We start from the raw sequence: 19,832 nt of genomic DNA on the forward strand, positions 1-19,832 counted from the left end.
AGGCAGCCCCGGGGGCAGCCAGGGCCTCCAGCCAGGTGCGCAGACCCTTGTGACGCTTCCTCCACATGGCCCAGCGGGCCCCTCTCACCCCAGGCCCCCAAGGGGACAGGAGAAGCCTCCTGGAGCGTCCCTCCCGCCCTTCGGAGCCCACTCCCTGGCACGGGCGGCAGAGCCCAGGAGGGGGCCGTGGGCGGTGGGCCCCAGGGTTCCGCGGGTCATGCAGGCAGAGCCGGGCTTGGGTGGAGCAGGGGGCCGGTGCCAGGGAGGCTCCAGGGAGGCGGGGCGGCCGCAAGGACAGGGCCAGGAGGCGGGTTTGGGGAGCTTGGACCCCGCTTTATTCAGCCTCTCTGGCAGGAAGTGACCGCTCCCGGGATGTGCACAGACTGAGGAGCTCATGGGCAGGAGGAGGCCCCGCTCCACGGAGCCTACGCGGGGCCACTTCAGTCCACGCCATCCAGGGCCTGCTGCTCCGTCCCCTCAAGCTGGAGGACCTGCGGGGAGAAGGCGCGTGGAAGGTGTCAGGCAGCCCCAGGACCAGAGAGGGTCACGGTCACAGGAGCTGCCATGGGCAGAGCAGGGTGCCCGAGGCCTGCTCCAAAGCCCGCCCAAGTGGGGCGTCCCCTCTGAAGGCCGGGAGAGAGCAGAGCTCCCCAGACACAGACCCACAGGTCAGTGGGAGTCGCTGCCCCCCTCTCCCTGGTCTCCTGCGCCGGCCCCCACCTGGTCGCCTGCGCGGCCCCTCACCTGGCGGTCTATGCAGCGGAACTGCCAGGGCCAGCGCGTGGGGTACAGGAAGGGTCGCAGGTCGAACCTGTTGTCATCGGGGCTGTAGTGCTCGGCGTGGTAGGCGGGCGTGAGCGTGGTCATCTTGTGTCTGTTGGCGGCGTACATGGAGAAGAACCGCTTCACCTTGTCGGCCACCTGGGGGCGAGTCACAGGCGGGCGCCGTCCCCCGTGCCGGGGCCTCGCGGGCCAGCGAGCTAAGGGCCCCCCTAGAGCTACTGAGGGCAGGAGAGGCTGAGGCTGGGCTGCCTGGGGGCCCCCGACTCTACGTCCAAACACTGCCCGGCTGGGGCCGGGGAGGGCCGTGGGCTGCTGGGCGCCGTGTGGGCCTCGGTTCCCACAAGCACGACAAGGGGCAGAAGAGCAGGGACGAGCTGGCCTCGGAGCGTCCCCGCTGCCCCTGCAGGCTGACCGTCCCCACGCCCCCTCGGGACGCCAGTGTGGCTCCACTGGCCAGGGGTGGCTGTAGGCACAGGCGTCCCTACCCGTCAGGGGCTCGGGTGCCCCCGGCCGGGGCGCGGTGGCCCTACCTGCCTCGGGGTGCAGGCGCCCCTCCACATGTTCAGGAGCTTGCAGAACATGCTGTAGGGCCCGGCCCGGGCCACCTTCCGCAGCCTCCCGTAGACGGACAGCTCCGCGTAGGTCATCCCCATGTCCTCCTGCGGGGCGCCGGGCGGGTCAGGCCATCAGCCTCGCTGCCGGGGAGGCGTCTTTTGGGAACTGGAACTGAGCCCAGGGCGGGGGCCTTCCCGGGGGAAGGGCCAGATGCTGGCTTCCCCAGCTGACTGGGCTGTGAGCAGGGCGCTCGCCTGCGCGGCCCAGTGCTTGCTTGGGGGGGGCTAAGGGGGCTGCACTGCGGGCCCCATAAAGATGGGTCCAGGTCAGAAGCCCCCAAACCTAGAAACTGTGACTGTGTGTGGAAAGGGTCTTTGTGGTGCAAGTAAGTCACGGCTCTCGAGGCGAGATGGCCTGGACGTGGGGTGTCATGAGAAGGGGGAGGAGTCACGGGGCGAGGGCTGGGAGGACGGGGCCAGCGGGGCCCAGAAGCTGGGAGAGCAGAAAGGCCCCCCGGCTTCTGGGGTCACAGGCCCTGGGACCCGGGTGCTGGACTCAGGCCTGCAGGCCCAGACACTGATAAGGGGCCATCCCACGCCAGCCCAGTGGCCACTGAAGTGGGGCCCACAGCCCAGGGCAGCACCAGCCGGCCGGAGGGACGAGGCCCAGGCCCACACGCAGCTCCCCCGCGGCACCTCCATGCCTCCCACTCCAGGCCCAGCCTGCAGGAGGCCCCATGGGAGTGTCCAGGCCACAATGGCGGCCCCGATGGCGCATGTGCCCCCAGGACGAGGAGGTCCCTAAGGCCCCGCAGACTCATGGGGTGGGGAGAGGGAGAAGAGGCCGATGTGCGCCGTTACCTCGTCCGTCTGGGACACCTGTCCGCCGACCAGGGGCTCCAGCTCCGCAGTGGCCGGCGCCGCCAGGATTCTGCGGTCCAGACACACAGAGGTCAGCGCCCGGCGGCCAGAGCAGAGCATGCGGGCCTCGGGGAGAAAGGCCCAGCCCCAGCACAGGCCGGCTTGCCAGGCCACGGGGGCAAAGCCAGGGTGGGCGGCACCGGCTGGAGCGGCGTGGACACCAGAGTGGCTCGAGACCCGGGGCGGAGGCAGCCGCCGGGAGCCGCACAGGTTGGGGGGGGTCATGCTCTGCTGAGGGGCCGTCCCGGGCACTGCGAGCTGCTGAGAGCACCCCAACTTCCACCCATGAGGGCCAGGGCCACACACCCCATCAGGAGGACCAAAAGCAGCTGCAGAGCTTGCCCACTGTCCTCGGGGGGGGACACTGACCAGCGAGAAGGGGGTCCAGTGGAAGTGCCAATGGAAAGGGGGGGCTTTCAGCAGGTGGCGGGAGCTAGGGAAGGTGGGGAGGGGCCCAGGCTCAGCTGGGGGCTTCCTGGCTGCACAGGGACCCAGCCGTAGGGGCGGCCCTCCCCGCTCTCTCCTGTGTGGGCGGGGAGCCCCAGCTCTCACCTGTGCAAGGCGGGGAGCCCGAAGCGCTCGGTGCAGAACCGGATGAAGGCCCGCAGGTCCGTCTTGCTGATGCCGCCTATGGGGTTGATGTCGGCGCTGGAGCAGTCGTACTTGGTCAGGTAGCCGAGGAGGCTGAGGGAGGGAGAGGGCGCGTGTGGCCTCCGCAACGTGGGGACCCACAGTGTGGGCCCTCGGCACTGGGACTTGCTCCCTCGGGGGCAGGCGCCAGAAGGCTGGCGAATCCAAGGGTCCCGGAGCAGGCGGGGCTAGGCCGGGCGGCCGGGGAAGCGGCGAGGCCGCAGAGGCCGCGGGAGAGCTGCTGGCCAGGGAGGGCCCTGGGCCGGGCCTCGGGCATGGACGTCAGCCTCCCGCCGCGGGCTTAAGGCAGCAGGGCCAGCAGGCTGAGCAGCTGAGGGGGGCCCGAGGGGTGCGGCTGACGGAGGTGGGGCCACCTCCCCACGCCTGTCTCCTCCAGCCCTATGTGCCTCCTGCGGGGAGAAGAGCGGCCCCCAAAGACCCCGGTGTCCTTCCCTGAAACCGTGAGCACAAAACCTGACAGAGGGGACCCTGCAGGCGTGATGGGGCTGCGGCCTGGATCGGGGGGATGACCCCGGATTTCAGGGGAGCCCTGGATGCACAGGGGTCCCGGGAAGAGGAGGGGCGGAGGGGCCAAGGAGGGGGGCTGTTATGGCAGAGGCTCCAGGGCTCCCGGCCCGGGCGGGGCCCTCGTGCCCTATTCTGCTCAGGGGCCGCGGGAACAGGGCCGCCTGCACCAGCAGGGACAATGGCCCCCCGCCCTCGCCCGCCCGGGGCCGGGGGCGGGGGGGACCCTGGGGCAGCCGGCGCCACCTTGTGTGATGATGACGGAAACCCATCGGCGGGGCCCTGGCCCGCTGGCGCCGCAGGGGCAGGCAGACCCGCCCGCCCTAACCAAGGCTGCGGGGGCAGGGCTGCAAGCCTGCTTGCTCACAGAGCTGGCGGCCAGTGTGTGCTCCCCTCAAATGCTCGTGTCCAAGCCCCCAGGGGATGGCATCCGCAGAGGGGACCAGCAGGGGGCCCTGCGGCCAGCAGGCCACGTCCTCAGAGGCCGGAGCCCCCGCCAGGCACGCTCGCAGCGTGAGCCACGGCCGCCGAGGAAACGGAGCGACGGGCGAGGGCCACGCGGCCTCGGGCTGGCTTGGGGCGAAGCAGCCGGAGCCGCCCGCTTCCCGGCGTGAGAACGAGTTTCCGTCCACGCTGGAGATGGACTGTCCGGCTGGGGGTGGAACTGGATCCGGAGAAGCGGCCGGGCGCCGGACGGGGCGCGGTGTCCCGCTGGGAAGCGGTGAGCCGCCGCGGAGGACACCCGCCTCCGGGGACCGGCAGCTCAGGCCCCGGGCGGCCTGCAGCGCCCGCACATACCTCTCGTCCACGTTGGCGGAGCCCAGCACCAGCAGCCCGCCGGGCGTGCCCCGAGACCAGAGGCTCAGCTGCGCGAAGAGGTAGGCGACCACCATCCTGATGCGGGCCTGGGCGACACGGGGGCGTCACCCTGCGCGGGCCAGGACAGGTCACACCTGCCGGCCCCCCGCCCCCGCACGCCCAGGAGGCCAGGGCTGGAAAACAGGCGGGTTCTGCACGCAGGAGCGTCCCAGTGCCCGGTCGGGAGGGCACAGCCTCCTGGCGCGTCCTCACGGCGGCCGGTCTCTGTACCCAGGAGCCCGGGGGCGCCCAGCAGCCACCACGTCCGGACAGAAGCAGGGGCCCGAGAGCTGGGGGGCGGGACCGGCTGCAGGGGCAGCAGGGGATGCCTCAGTCGCCACTGCCGCATCTCTGGAGCGGCCCCGCAGGAGGGCGAAGCGTGACAGGCCCGAGCAGCCCAGCCTGCCCCCAGCCCTCCCCGACGCGGGACCCCCGCTCACCCTCCCCTAAACACACACGACGCACACCCACCCCCGGTGCACTCGCGCCTCACTCACAATGCTCACACTCACTAGCGCAGGCCTCGCCCTCTCGCTCGCACACCTGCACGCTCACAGGCATGCCCCTGTGCACGCGCACCCTCTTCCTCGCACGCGCCCTCTGGTGCCGGCACACGCACACTCTGGCCCCGGCCGTGTGTGCAGGGCTGCGTGGTCACGGCTTCCATGAGGCACACAGGCCACTGACACATCACTCGGGGGGGTCCCTGCACCCCCACGTGGCAGCGGCGGGTGGGGGCGGGCACACACCTGCACGTTCTGCAGAGCCAGGTTCTCCCGGGTGCTTCCTCCGTGAGCCCCAAACATGGGGCTCTTGCCGGTCACCAGGTTGAAGATGCCCACAACGGCCTTCACGGCAGGCTCAATGCTGAGGCCGATGTGGTAGCTGGGGGGAGGGGGGCGGGTGTGAGCCCAGCAGAGCCCCCCAAGCACTGAGGAGCGGGCAGAGGGACAAACAGCACCCGGCCAGGGACCAGCGGCGCTCGGCCCTCTGCCCACTGTGGACCCCAGGCTGCTGCCCTGCGGGCTTTGCGAATATCGCTGCTGGCACGCCGGACGCTCCCCCTCCGGGGGCCCGGGCAGGGTGGTCTCGCTGGGTCCCCCGCCAGGGGCAGCGCCTCACTCTCCAGAGGCAGAATAAGTGGGACATCAGGCGGAGCTGGGACCCCCTCCGGAGAGAAGCCGCCTCCCTCCGCAGGTGCAGGGGCCAGCTGGCAGGGAGGCACGGGGGTACCGGGGGTCCACAGCCGCTCCCAGCTGGGAGTGGGCTCCGCGAACCCCACCCTGGGGGCCCACCTGTGGGGAGTCTGGAGGGGAGGCGGGGCGGGCATTTGGGGTAGAACTGATGGTCTCCCTAAAACCTGGCTCAGAGGTACAGGCTGGAGATGACCTGGCCGGGAGCCCCCCTGGGCTCTGACCGGCACCGCCCGTCACCGCCACCTGCTGCCTGGCGCCCGCCGCCACCTCTACCTTCCCATCTGCTGGGCCAGCTCCCTGGCCCTGTCGCTCGTCTCCTGCGAGGAGTTCTCGCTGGCCATGTAGCAGGTGGTCAGGAGGCGCCCACAAAGGTCTCGGGGGTCCTCAGGGGTGTAGCTCGTCTGGTTCACGATGGTCCGGACGTCGGTCAGCACCTCCTGATCTGAAACACGGGGGCATGGAGGGCGGCAGCCGCCTGCTGCGTGTGGGGCTCTGGGGAGCTGCACCTGCCCCCCAGAGCCGGCCAGCTGAGCACTGCCACCCCCAGTCACGTGTGGCCCGAGGGGAGGCTCAACACCGCGGCGCCCATGGGGGCCTGGGTCCGCCACCCCAAAGCCCGTGTTCTTTCTTCCCACTGGGCCATGCTGACCACACAGCACAGAGGCAGTGGGCTGGGCACAGGCAGCTGGCCCAGCGCCCTGGGGAGGGGCTTTTAGGGCCTCGCTGTTCCCAGTCCGAGATGTGGGTGTGACCGTGGGACGCCTGGGCAAAGCCTCCTGCTGCCCCGCAGCGCCTGGACTCCCTCCCTGCGCCCTCCCGCCCCGGGCCCGGCCCTGGCACCGACGGATGTCACCTACTTCCGTTCCTCACCGCCTCGCAGACCTGGTGGCACATGGAGTAGACGAGGCAGGCGGTGGCCGCGCTGTCCACGCCGCCACTCAGGGGCAGGAAAAACCCCCCCTGAAACAGGCCGGCAGGCTCGGGTGAGAGCAGAGCCTCGGGGGAGCTCATATCCAGGCCAAGTCAGCCCCCCAGACCTCAACGGAGAACCCACGAAAATGCCGCGGGCCCCAAGCCCTCCCTCGGGAGGTGACAGGCACCCTCACGTCCAGGGAGGGCTCTCGAGGCAGCGAGGCCTTTCCCCGTGGACATGCGTGGGCGGACTCCCCCTGGGCGCGGCCGCGAGCGAGCGGAGGGGTCCCTCCACCCTGATGCGGGCACAGAGTCCCGCCGGGACTCCGAGGACGGGCCACACCCGGGGTGCCCCCCGCCGGCCGGCGCAGAACGGCTCCCGCAGAGGCGCAGTGGAGGGACGCACGCGTGGCTTGTGTGGAAACACAAAAGCATGGCCCCGCAGACCCGCCGCCAGCAGGAGGGGTGGGTGGGATGAGTGGGGATCCGGGACCCCTTACCTGTCGGCTGCGTCTCAGGAAATCCCAGAGCCAGCACGCGGGGCCAAGGCTGGGGACAAGGGGCGGCGTGAGGCGGGAGCCGCTGACCTGCGCAGGAGCCACGGCGGACGTGGGTGCGCGGGGCTCTGCCCTCAGCTCGGCTCGCGAACTTGCACACGCCGGCTCTCGGCGCGGCAGGGGGGTGCTCTCGCCCGCGTGGGAAACCCGCCCACGGGAGAAGAGGGGGGGCCCTGCACTGGGGCCCCTGCGCGGGGGGAGGGGCCAGGGGGGAGCGCCAGGCTCGGGCCACGGGCTCAGCCTGACCGGACGCAGCCTCCTCCTGACCCAGTGCTGCCAGCGACGCCCTCCCCGCCCCTCCCCACCCCGCTGTGCGCTGACCAGCAGGCGGGGCCCACGGGAGCAGCAGGCCAGCCCCCGCGCCCAGGCCTGCCCACCTGATCTCCTCGCCCAGACTGTGGTACGTCCACTCGACGGGCTCAGAGAGCGGGGCCAGGATGTCGTCGTCGAGCGAGAGGGCGAAGTCCACCTTCACCCGGGGGTAGGGGCTCACCCGGCTGGCCTGCTCCGTGGAGAAGGCGGGAACTAGGCGGCACCCCTCAGGGCTGGACCCCGCGGCCGGGAAGGGAGAACTGGGCCTGCCGCTGGGCAATCGGGACAGGCAGCCGCGGGGAGGCGCCGCACACCCAGGGGGCGCGGGGCGGTGGCCGGGGGTCCTCAGCGAGCTAGGGCAGAGCCGCCAGGGGCTCGCAGGAGGTGAGCAGCGTCCACTGCAACCTGGGCAGGGCTCCCGGCGGCTCAGGCACCAGGGGCAGAAAGCGGGACTGTGCCCGAGTGTGCCACCCGCCAGGCCCAGAGGCCTCGCTCCCGCCGCAGGCATCCCGCAGCCTGCTGACCCCACCCACGGGGCGGTGGACACGAGGCTCGGGCGCCCCCCCACACAGCAGGGGTGCACGGCCGGAGGAGGCGAGTCCCCGGAGAGGGCAGGGTGGACACTGGGTCGAGCCGCGGTGGCACTGCGCGTCTCCTCAATACGCTGGAACCCTGACCTGTGCCCTCGGGGGGTACCGGGCAGTGCGGCTTCCGTCTCAGCTCAGCGCCACCGAGACCCCAGGCCGTGCGGGACTCACCGCCAGGTTCCGAGACGAGATCTCCGCCCGGTAGCTCCTGACGTCCTCCAGGTCCAGCGTGGCCGTGAGCACCTCCTGCACGCGAGCGCCGGGACCCCTGAGCCCTGCGTCCCCTCACACCTAATCAGCCTGTCACGCTGCACGCGAGCCCCACTGGGGGGGACCCTCTGTCCTCCAGGGCCCGTCGCCCCCCCAGAGCTCCAGAGCGCCACCGTCTGGGACCACCTGCCCCTTCCCGGCGGGCCCTGCTCATCCGCGTGATGCAGGTGCAACCATCACACCCCTGGGGCGCCCCCCGCCCCTCCTCGCCCACACCTGCCGCGGGGCCCGGGGGTGTCCTCCCGGGACGCACATGAGGGTGCCTGGGCCGAGCGCTGCGTAGCTGCAGCCCCAGGTGGGAGCCCCCCACAAGGCAGAGGAGACCCGAGAAGGCCAGGGGAGGGGAGGATGAGAAATGGCTTCGGAGGAGGGCGGCAGGCAGGGCCGGCCGGGGTGGGGGGGGCACCTACCACATCCTCCAGCGAGAACTGGGAGCCGCGGGCAAAGATGTGGCCGTTCATGGCCACCATGGCGCAGCCGTCGTAGTAGAGGCGGCCCCCGTCACAGCCCTTCTGGTTGGCCAGCAGGTAGATGCCGCCGCTCTAGGGGCACAGGCCGGCGCTGCCCGTTGGCCCCGGGGCTGGTGGCTCCTCGGGCACAGCCCCATCCACAGGCTGACCGGCACCCGCACCCAGCACAGAAGGCGGGCACGGGAAGGGGCAGGGGGCAGGACCCGCGAGGCCCTCTGGGTGGGAGCACGGCAGCCCCCCGCCCCCCCCAGCAGGTGCTGCCGTCCCTGCACACCTTGGCGGTGGCCGTGGTTACCAGGTCCACCCTGGCATGGGCTTTGCGCAGGACGTGGTGGCTGCCTGAGGCGTTGGTGAAGATCTCCACGCCGTCCAGGCCCATGTCCACGTGCGGGCTGTGGCGAGAGGAGACCGCTGGCTCCCCCCTCCCGGCCCTGCAGGCTCCGGGATCACCAGGGCCCCGCTCAGCCTCCCCACCGGCCGTGTGAGACCCAGAGACCCGCTGCGATGGAGGGGGCTGGGCTGCAGTGGGGAGTGGGGCTGACCTGTGGGTGACACGTGGGGTGGGGGGCAGGGGCAGCCAGGGCGCGAGTGGGGCTGACCTGTGGGGAGTCCAGAGCTCCTCGCAGATCTCGCTCCCAATGCAGGTGTCCTGGGTGGCCAGCACGGCGTCCCCAAAGGGCACGGTTTCCTGCGGTCAAAGACAAGGGGGCAAAGACCCCTCGACTGTCCAGTCTGAGCTATGTGCTGGCCAGGACCAGCGTCCCTAGGAGACTGGGGAAGGTGACCACCTGGCCTCAGGCCCTCACCTGAGACACCCCAAGCCAGAGGCTCCCCAATGGCCAGCCTCCCTGGCGAACCCTCCGTGGCCTCGGCAACCCCCTCAGCCCCCCCAGCCGCGCTCTGAACGTCTGCAAAGCTGCTGTGTCCGGTCTACTGGGACTCTGCCTCGGGGTCCCTCGGCCTCATGGGCATCGGGGCGAGCGCCCTCACAGAACCAGGGACACGCCGGACGCACACCAGGGCCCCTGAGCAGAAACTCCCGCTCTGAGCCTCACAAAAGCCCAGGAGCCCGACATCAGCCCTTGGGGGTGCCTCGTCCCCGCCCCGCGTCCATGCAGCTGCCCCAGATCAGCTGCCAGGCCCAGTGGGCAGAGCAGAGCGGCGAGGGGAGGCCACGTCTGGGGGAAGGCGGTGGGCGCTGGGAAGGGGCCGGGGCCGCCGGGGAGAGCAAGGAAAGGTGCGGCCTCTGCCTCAGCCCGGACTCGCCCCTGGGGCTAGCTCGAGGGGCTCACCTGCTGGGTCAGGTCCCGGAGCATCCGAGGGAGGAAATACTCCTCCGTCTGCCTGGAGACGGAAGCACAGCGCTGAGGCCGGGCAGGGACTGGCCTGCAGAGCCACAGGCCGTGCACCCACACCCACACCACCCAGACCTGGATGACAGGAGGCGCTGGCGGGCGAAGGGCCCCACTGTGGGGGGTGCTCCCCCCTTCCGCCCCCCACGCCCAGCGCTTCCGAGAGCAGCTTCCGGGACACGGGTCTGAAAGGGCCCTGACGGAGACAGGGATCTGCTCAGGTGGTGCTCTGATGGAGTCTCCAAGTCGAAACCCCCGACCACAGGTGCCGTCACAGACGGCGCCCCTGACGGCTGCGCCCTGGAACACACAGGTGCACAGCGAGCCCAGCGCAGGACGCCGGGCACAGACGCGCCACTGAAAGGCGGGATCCAGAACCCAGGCGGACTGAGCAACAGCGCCGGACGCCCACCGCAGGAGACTGCGGCCCTCACCAGACCAGCTCGGGGTGGACCAGGGACCAGGCGTGAGACGCAGGCCCCGAGCCCGAGGATGGAGCAGCAGGGAGCCCAGCGCGGCCGGGGGCCGGGGGCCGGGAACGGGGCAGCCAGCAGGGGCCGTTGGGCGGGTCCCCTGAATACACACACTCCCACCCTTGGCTTGCACCCCAGGAGGCGAGAACCCGGTGCCCACGGACACCTGCACGGGCCCCCACGGGCCCCCGCCCTGCAGCCCCTCCGCCCAGGCGCCCGCGCTCCCTGCTGCCAATCAGTGCTGGCCTGGCCCCCCACCCCACCCCGTGCCGCCCCTGCCCCCAGGGCCTTGGTGCCACCACCAGCTCGGGCGTCACCGAGCATTTCTCAGCGTCTCCCCCTCCCGTGGGGTCCCCTGGGCATCCCGGCCTTCGCCAGTGTTTTTGTGCCTCTAGCCCAGTGGGGCAGGAAGGACTCTCTCTGGGATGTCAACTGACACCCCGAATCCTGACGACAGGGAGGATTCTGCACGTCCGTGGCTCCTCTCCTGCAAGGTGTTCGTTTCTTTTCCTTTTGGGCTTTCTCCATTGAATTTTTTTCGCCTTTTCTCATTGACCGTGAGCTCCTTGTGTCCTGGACAGACGCGCACCAGGCACCTGCCCCGACGGTGTTCTCAGCCCCGGGAGGGACGGCGAGCCAGAGCTTCCTGCGGCCCCACGGCCAGCGCCCCAGGGCCCGGGGCCGTCACTGCAGGAGCGTCCTCCCGGCGCCGGGCTGCCCTCCCGGGCAAGGGCACCTTCCACGCCAAGCTCTCGGGGCTGAGTTGGCGCATCTTTCACCGCGTGGTTCCGCTTCTTGTGTCCTGCCCCCAGCGCCTCTCCTGTCTCGACATCACAGAGACGGGCTCCCACGCTACCTCCTGGACACCGGCGTGAATGATGACTCTGCCGGCGCTGCTGGGAGCAGCTACCAGGCCGGCTCCCGCCCGCGCCCAATGTGCGGTCACGTCACTGCAGGTGGCCCCGGCCCAGTCTCCTGCCGCGGCCGCTGCCCAGAGCCCGCACTGCAGCACTGGCCGCCGCTTCTCCTCCTCCGGCCTCTTCTGGTCACTGGGTCCTCTGAGCCGCCTCTGGCCTTTCGTGCTTCCAGGGAGCCCTCAGCCTCCCAAGTTGCGTTCCGCACCCTGTTCGGTTCTCGTGGGGAGCGCGGGGCCGAGGGCCGGCTGGGGAACGGAGGCTCAGCTCTTCCACGCGCCCGTTTCTGCAGTGCCTGTGGTGCCCCTTGAGAGCGGGCGCTCAGGCGGCTCCCACCGAGCTGCCGGCTTGGGCTGTGGGTGTGGACGGGGCTCCTGACAGCTGCACTGAAAGGGGCGTCCTAAGAGTCCCAGGATGCAGGGCGCTGGGCAGGGCCAGGGCCAGAGGAGGAAGGGAGAAAACGAGCCACCCCTGGGAAAGCTAGACGTATGCCCCACAACCTCTACTCGAACAAAACCCAGCAAAAGCAGCCCAGGGACCGCTTGACACGGGAAGAGAAGGCAGCAGCAGGTCGCCAGGAACAGCACGGGCACCCAGAGTCCCCACAGGGGCACGCAGCCATTTAAAAAGTCAAGGTCATGGGCCTCCCCTGGTGGCGCAGCGGTTGAGCACTGGGCTGCAAAGCTGCCTGAAGCCTCGGCAGTGCCGGGTCGATCCCCGGCCACCGGCGAGGGTCCCACATGGCGCGCAGACCTCTCCTGCCGCCCGCTGCTCCCCTCAGCAGTGTCCTTCGGTCCCTCTGCCTGCTCTGCTCCCTGCTCTGGCTCTGGTGAATTCTCTCACCCTCCCGCGCTTCTGACTGTGCCCAGTGCTTGCATGAATAAACAAACACATCTTAAAATAAAAAAAGGTCAACGTCAAAGCTTCCTATTGCAAGAGCAGCAACAGCAGTGACCAGGAGCAAGGCGGGCAGGGCCGGGGGGCCAGGCCTGGGGGACGGGGGCGCCCGCATGCACGGCACAGCCCAGAGCCAGGACCCTAGAGGAGCTGGCAGGCGGGCGGCTGGGGCAAAGGCACCGCTCCCCTCAGCATGTGGGGGTCAGAGGGGCCCGACAGCCAGACACCGGTAGGGGAGGCTGCGCCTGCACCCTGGTGTCTCCCGCCACCCAGATCAAGACCCCCCGCGGGGAGAGGCCGCCGGCCCGTGGGACTCACCGGCTCCTGGACCAGGGGGTGAACCAGCGCAGCTCATGGTAGTTGCCCTCGTTGGCCAAGGCCATTTTGGGTCTGATGAGCAGGATCCTCCTGCAGGCGGGGAGCGAGCACTTGGGAGGGGGCACCAGGACAAGCGGCCCCCACCCCGACTCGGATGAAGACAGCCGCCAGGACCCGCCGGGGGCAGCTGGCGTCCAGGGCCTGCCGGGACCACGGCCACCCTCCCAGCCTGGCCTCGCAGCCACAGGGCCACGTGTCCCCGAGCCCACCCCGGGGCCTCTCTTCAGCCCGAAGGTGCCGCCAGTGGCACTGGGACAGCAAAGGCAGGCTGCGTCTCCCTGCCAGGCCTGGCCCTCCCAAAGACCCAGGATTTCCAGAAGACACCTCCCGGCCCAGGCCTCGGGCAGGCACTCCCCGGGCACCCACCGATTGAGGAAGATCACCCTGCAGTTGTAGCGGACGTTGCGGTGCATGACGGGCCTGCGGAGAGAGGGGATAGGCCGCGCTGACCAGACAGGCCCTGCAGGGCTTTCCAGAGTCTGAGCTGAAAAGACCAAGTGCTTCTGCCCTAGAATAAGCACGTGGTCACGCCCCATAAGGCTGTCCCTCTGCCCTCTTCCAGAACCTTCTGCTGTGGGCCCCATGCGGGAGCGGTGTGAGCTGGGCTCTGTCTGCAGAGGGGGCACTGTCACGGCAGACCTGACCGTCACACACCCACGCGTGAGAACAGGAACATCACAGCCACACTCTGCTGAACCCCTACCACAGGCGCCCCTGGACGGGCAGCGGGTGGACTGTCCCCGAGCATGCCGGGGGCAGAGAGCAGAGGTGGCACAGTTGCGCCAGATAGAGGGCGGAAGGAACAAGCTTCACAGCACAGCGATTGCGACGTCGGGCGCAGGCAGGGCACAGGGCCGCAGAGCGCAGGCCAGAGCCCCACCTGGACCCGCACCCGTGGCCTGGCACCTGCAAAACCTGCACTGTGGGGCCCGCCGCCGCCTCCTGGGGGCAGGGGACAGAACCCGCGTTTCAGCAGCAGCCCCGTCCTCCAGGCTGCAGGCCCCGCAGGGAGGGCAGCTGTCCTCACATGGCCGGGCGGCACTCACATGCCCACATCACAGATGATGTCCCGCGTGACCGGGGAGTCCAGCAGGGCGGCCAGGGCCTGCAGCGAGTGCAGGAGGGTGTCCGACTCGTAGTAGTGGTCCCAGCACCCGTAGCCACTGAGGAGAGAGGACAGGGTGAGCCGGGGCAGGAGGGCCGGACTGAGGCGAGGGCAGGGCGGGCGCCCAGGAGGGAGACTCTGCTGTGCCAGGGCTGGATCGCTGCACCCAAAAGCGAGGGCCGAAGGGACGCCGGGCCCTGCCCCTTCACCCCGGTGCCCGGTCACTACGAGAAGTTCTCGTGCTGTCGACAGTGACGAGCTCGGGTCTTTAACCTCTAATATGGTCAAACCACACGGATCTGGGAAGAAAGGACACAAAGAGCCAGCGGGGACGGGGGCGTCTGAGGGACACGGCCCAAGAAAGGAGCCGGGAGCTGGGCGAGGCAGGAAGGGCCCTCCCCAAAGCCTCCAGAGGGAGCGGCTGCCCACCCTGACTGGGGTTTCTAGGCTGGGGAGCGAGAGAGAGGACGATTCACCAGAGCGCCCCTTCCTCTGACCAGCACCCGGAAGGGGCGTTCCAGACGCTGAGCAGACGCCCTGCACTGGCATCTGTCACCACAGGCCCAGGGAAGCACCCCCACCCTCGGCTAGGCATAGGGGAGCCCCGGCTCTCAGCTAATGGTGGGGGCAAAGCATGGCCATGAGGCGTGGAGACCTGGAGTCCTTCCTCTCCAGGCGGCTGCCGCTGGGGCTCAGTCCCGGCGGCCTCAGGCCCTCAGGCATCACCAGGTGCCCAACTGCCTGGGTCCAGGCTGGCCGGCATCAGCAGGGCTGGGCAGTGAGTGCCAGGGCCCACTTGGGGAGGCAGCCTTTCATCGACTGAGCCTGGCTCAGAGGAATCACCCCGCCTTTCCAGAAGAATCCAGGAGCCAGCCCACCCCGGGTGCCTGGAGCACCAGCCCTCAGTCTCCTTCCAGGTGCCGGTGGCCCACACCCCCGGGACAGGCAGACCAGCACAGAAGCAGCCCGGGGTCAGGGCAGGGTGGCAGGCCCTGGCGGTCAGGCGAGGGCTGTGTGAACCTGGACAGTGCGGGAGGCCCACTGAGTCGGGATTCTAAGGCGAGAAATCAACCCCACCCAGAAAACCAACTTGGAGGGACAGACAGCGGCCCCAGGACTCACACAGAGACACCCAGAGGCGTCTCTGCTGACACCAAGCCCAGCAACGAGACAGCTGAGACGCAGCCCGAGGACCGCCGACCGCAGTGGCCGCAAGGACAAGGGGAACCAGGGGCGCATGGGGCAGCTGGGCCCATCAGAAGAACCGGAGCTGGTAAAGGACTTACAGCGACAGTAACCGGGGGCCAGAGGGGGCCATGGCGGAGGGCGGCTGGGGTGTCACTGAGGCCAAGTGGGAGGGAGCACTTGGCTTGCTTGGGATTGACGCTGCGAGCGCTTTATGGACACCGTGAAAACGATGGGGAAACACGGGGAGGTGGAGGCAGAACGGAGGCGCTGCTGGTCAAGCCCTGTCCTGCGGCCACTGGCAGCAGGGGCCGGGCCAGCCCTCCGCTGGGCCGCCCTGGCTCAGCAGCAGCACGGGGCCCGCCGGGGTCCTGGTGGTCTCCGGCTGGGCACCCCCAGAGTCCCCTTCCTGGCCCTTCCTCTGGGGAGCCCGTGCAGGCACCCGTGCCCGGGGGCATGGCTCCATCCTCACCATATCTCCAGCTCCGGTCCAAGCCTGTACCTGGCTCCTCGGCGCTTGGCGGTCTCGATACCTGCGTGCACGGAGAGGGGCGGGGTCTAACACCTGCAGACAGAGCAGGTGAATAACCAAGACCTGCTCACCTCTGCAGGAAAAAGGGGGGCCTCTCAGGGGCTGCCCTCAGCACAGGGGGTGGGGGGAGCAGGTCCCGGCTGGTCATTAACCAGCCTGGGGGCCCAGGGACAGCCTGGGCAGAGAGGCCGGGTGGGCGGAGCCTCAGCCCTGGACACCCAGACCACTTCTCTCGGGCTGGACTTGCTCCGGGCGCTGCCGAGAGGAAGGCAGGTTGATAGTGATAAGTAAACAAGGGGAGGAGGAGGCCCCTGGCACGGGCTGCGCACACGCCTCCGCCGGGCAGGTCTGGTTACTGCTCTCGGGAACCCTCCGGCAGGAGCGTCCGGCACCAGACACGCGGGACGCGTACCTGCAGGGCAGCTCTCCTCTGGCCAGCAGCGCGCGGTGCCAGCTTCCACTCTCGGCCGCAGGCGCCAGGATAACTGCAGGGCGAGCCCACCGCGCCCGCCGGGAGGCAGGCCACCCGCCCGCCTTCCCCTAGGCCGGCTGCTGCCCGTGTGCACCCCGGGAAGGCGCCCAGCAGCAGAGACTTGCGGACACTCCTTCCCCACACCCTGGGCAGTGGCTCGCACCCTCTCCCGGGGCTCCCGGGGGCACCCGGGGGACCGGCGGCTCGGCTGTCGCGCGGGGACCGGCCCGCCCCCCCATCCGCGCCACGGCCGGCCCGCGGCCCCCGGCCGCCCCCTGCAGCGCCGGCGCTGACCTCCCCTCCCGCCCCACGAGGGTGGACTTTGGCCGGTCCCCCTCCGGCCCCCGCCCCCGGCCCGGCCCGGCCCGGCCCGGCCCGCAGACCCACTCTTCAGGATCCTCCGCAGGTTGCCCTCGAAGTCCAGGGCCCACTGGTTGAGCGCGCAGGTGGCCAGCGTCACCTTGCGGCCCATGCCGGCCGCGGGCGCGGGGACGCTGGTCCTGGCGAGATGGACCGCCGGGCCCGGAGCCTTCCGGGGCCCCGCCCGCCCGCCCCGCCCCTCCCCGCCCGCCCGCCCCGCCCCTCCCCGCCCCGCCCCGCCCCGCCCCGCCCCGCCCCGACTGGCCCGCGGCGCCCGGGCGGCAGGTCCCGCCCCGGCAGCCCCGCCCCGCCCGGCCTTTCCGGGAGCGGATTGGGCCGCAAGCTCGCGTCAGCCCCGGCCGCCCCGCCCCCCCGGTCCGCGGGCGAGGATTGGGCCGCAAGCTCGGCCGGGCCCCGCCCCCCAGTCTGCGGGCGAGGATTGGGCCGCGGGTCCTCACGTGACGCCCCGCCCCCGAGCCGCGGAGCCCCGCCGCGCCTGCGCAGGAGGGAGGCCGGCCGCGCCGCGCGTCCGGGCCCGGGCGGCACCTGCGCCGCCGCGCGGCCTCCGCGGCGCTGGCCCGGGGGGCGGGGAGAAGGGGGGGCGCCCGCCCCCCGCCAGAGTGGCCCCCCCGCAGCATTCCCCCCCCGCGGCGCTCGGACCCGGGCTCGCGGCCGGGAGGAGGCGCCGCGGGCACCGGCCCTGGCGGAACACGAGCGCGCCGGGGCCGGCGGGGCGGGCTTCGGCCAGGGGCGCCCTTGGCGGGGGCCTCGCGCGGCCAGCGGGGCGCCCGGAGCGGGTGGCGGGGCGCCAGGGCCGTCGGGGCAGGGCTCGGCGCACGGTCGCCCCGAGCGGGGGTCACCCCGGGAGCGCCCGCGCGGGCCGCCGGAGGCCGGAGCCAAGCAGGGCGCCCTGGCCGGGGCGGGGCCGCGGGTCGCGGTGGCCAGCGCTGGGTGACCGGCCACGGGCCATTTGGAGCCGCGGGGTCGCGGCTCGTCTCTCCTCCGCCGCTCACTGGTCCCCGGGGCGCGGGAGCCGGGCGCGCCGTCCTGTGGCCTCTGATGCGCCCGAGGGGCCCCAGCCCCGCGTGCCGCCTGCTGCCCCCCCAGCACCCCCGAAACACAGGCGAGGACGGGCCAGGCCGGGGCACCGCGTGCAGGGGCCGCCCCTCCGCAGAGCCAGAGCCGGAGCCGCTGGGCAGGAAGGCTGGGGAGGCGGGGGCGGGGGGGCCCTCTAGATGGAGGGGGGCCCTCTGGGTGGAGGGGGGCCCTCTAGATGGAGGGGGGCCCTCTGGGTGGAGGGGGCCGGGCTCCCTAACAACGGACGGCCCCTGGGGCTGGAACCTGGAGCTGGGCTCTTAAGAAGGGCCAGGGGCAGCCTCGTGAGTCAGTGTTGAAACGACCCCGGTGTCCAGAGGCGGTCACTGTGCTCCGGGCGCGGCGAAAGGCCCTGCCCTCAGGAGGCGGACACTGGGCGCTTCGGTGGAGGCCGCGGCCTGCGGCTGAGCAGATGCCCGCGCTGGGGCAACCCCGTCCCTGCCGCGGGGTGCGGGGTGGGCCGGCGCCTTCGACTGGACGCCCCTCCGGGGCTGCTGGGCGGTCCAGGGGCGCCCCGCGGAGGCCGAGCTGAGGCAGGGCCACTTCTGTCCCGGGGCCGCTCTGGGGGTCTCGGCGGGAACGTCGCCCGCTGACCCGCGTGGACAGCCCCTCTGCGGCCTCGGCTTCCCCCTTCCTGGGCTGCGCAGGTGGGATCCTGCGAACCTGGCCTCCAGGTCACCTCCTGGGCCCTGACCCTTGACGTCCCCCTAGCTGAGCGCCCCGACACCCTTACATGGAGCTGCTGCCCACCCCACCTCCGCCGCGGTCAGCGCCCCGTACCAGGCCCGGCGCCCCAGCCTCCATTGGCTCCGCCGTCTGGTGCTGGCCGCCCCGACCCGACCCCCGGCACCAGCCCGAGGCCCGGGCGCTGGCCCCCCCCCCCCCGACCCGCCGGTACCGGCCCGAGACCCAAGCGCTGCCCGCCCCCCCCCCCACGCCCCCCGGCTCCAGCCCGAGGCCCGGGCGCTGGCCCCCCCCCGACCCGCCGGTACCGGCCCGAGACCCAAGCGCTGCCCGCCCCCCCCCCACGCCCCCCGGCTCCAGCCCGAGGCCCGGGCGCTGGCCCCCCCCGACCCGCCGGTACCGGCCCGAGACCCAAGCGCTGCCCGCCCCCCCCGACGCCGCCCCCCGGCACCAGCCCGAGGCCTGGGCGCTGGCCCCCCCACCCGCCGGTACCGGCCCGAGACCCAAGCGCTGCCCGTCCCCCCCGACGCCCCCCGGCTCCAGCCCGAGGCCCGGGCGCTGGCCCCCCCACCCGCCGGTACCGGCCCGAGACCCAAGCGCTGCCCGCCCCCCCCGACGCCCCCCGGCTCCAGCCCGAGGCCCGGGCGCTGCCACCCCCGATGCCCACCCCCGGCACCAGCCCGAGGCCCGGGCGCTGGCCCCCCCACCCGCCGGTACCGGCCCGAGACCCAAGCGCTGCCCGCCCCCCCCCGACGCCGCCCCCCGGCACCAGCCCGAGGCCTGGGCGCTGGCCCCCCCGACCCGCCGGTACCGGCCCGAGACCCAAGCGCTGCCCGCCCCCCCCGACGCCCCCCGGCTCCAGCCCGAGGCCCGGGCGCTGGCCCCCCCGACCCGCCGGTACCGGCCCGAGACCCAAGCGCTGCCCGCCCCCCCCGACGCCCCCCGGCTCCAGCCCGAGGCCCGGGCGCGGGTGCTGCGGCTTTTGCGGCTCGCGCTGACCCGGACGCGGCGCCCGCCGCGCCCCCGAGGCCGGGTTTCCAGACGCGCCCCGAGGGCGGCCCCGGGGTCGATCCGCGCGGCCGCGGCCTCGGGCGCCGCCTCCCGCCCCCGCGCTCGGGCCGGGCCGGGGCGGGGCCGGGGCGTCAGTCCCGCCGGCGCGAGTGGCGCGCGGTGGCCCGGAGTCGGCCCAGGGGCGGGCGCGGCGCGCGGCCAATCGCGGGGCGCGGGGCGGCCGGGGGGCGGCGCTCGGGCGGGGCGGGCCGGGCCGGGCCGGGGCCGGCGGGCGGAGGCGCGGGCGGGACGCGCAGGTGAGCGGGCGCGGGGCTGCGGGGCTGCGGGGGCTGCGGGGCTGCGGGGGCGCGGGGGGCTGCGCAGTCGGGGCCCCGAGCTCGGGGGGGGGGCGCGCGGGCGGCGGGGGCGCCGGGGATGCGCGTGTCTGGCGGGGGGAGCCCGGCGTGGAGGGGCGCGGGGGCCCCCGGGGTGGCCCTCGGGGACGCTCGGGGCGGGGCGGGGCGGGCCGGGTGCTCCGGGCGGCCTCCCCGGGCCGGCGCCCGGGTGGGGAGAGCCGGGCGGGTCCGGCGGTCCCGGCGCGCGGGGAGGCCGCGGCAGGTGCGGGCCCGCGGGCAGCTCCCTGGAGGGGGAGGGCGCGGGCGGCGGCGCTCCAGGCGGCGTGGGGAGCCCGCCGGGGTCCGAAGGGCCCCCCTTCCTTGCCAGCCGTTGCTGCTCTCCAGCTCCGCCGCGCCCCCGCTTCCTGGCGCTTTAGGGTTTTATTTAAAGCTCTCATTGAGGGGGACACCCCCTCTCATTGAGG

General features: G+C 72.4%; 1 protein-coding gene across 1 annotated transcript; it reads right to left on the reverse strand.

Moving 5' to 3' along the window:
* Positions 1 to 321: 321 nt before the first annotated feature.
* NADSYN1 (NAD synthetase 1) lies at positions 322 to 16,355 on the reverse strand (the record flags this gene model as incomplete). The annotated part of the gene is made up of 21 exons (XM_084246243.1): positions 322 to 491; positions 745 to 921; positions 1,314 to 1,442; positions 2,199 to 2,268; positions 2,811 to 2,942; positions 4,212 to 4,318; positions 5,021 to 5,156; positions 5,741 to 5,909; positions 6,325 to 6,427; positions 6,880 to 6,928; positions 7,314 to 7,438; positions 8,007 to 8,081; positions 8,516 to 8,647; positions 8,850 to 8,967; positions 9,175 to 9,263; positions 9,868 to 9,919; positions 12,530 to 12,619; positions 12,956 to 13,009; positions 13,636 to 13,752; positions 15,352 to 15,412; positions 16,271 to 16,355. The coding sequence occupies 21 exons, from the start codon at positions 16,353 to 16,355 to the stop codon at positions 441 to 443; spliced, it is 2,121 nt and encodes a 706-aa protein (XP_084102369.1). The 3' UTR covers positions 322 to 440.
* Positions 16,356 to 19,832: the final 3,477 nt, after the last annotated feature.

Source organism: Talpa europaea (genome assembly GCF_964194135.1).
Source record: "Talpa europaea genome assembly, chromosome: 1".
Lineage (NCBI taxonomy): Eukaryota > Metazoa > Chordata > Mammalia > Eulipotyphla > Talpidae > Talpa > Talpa europaea.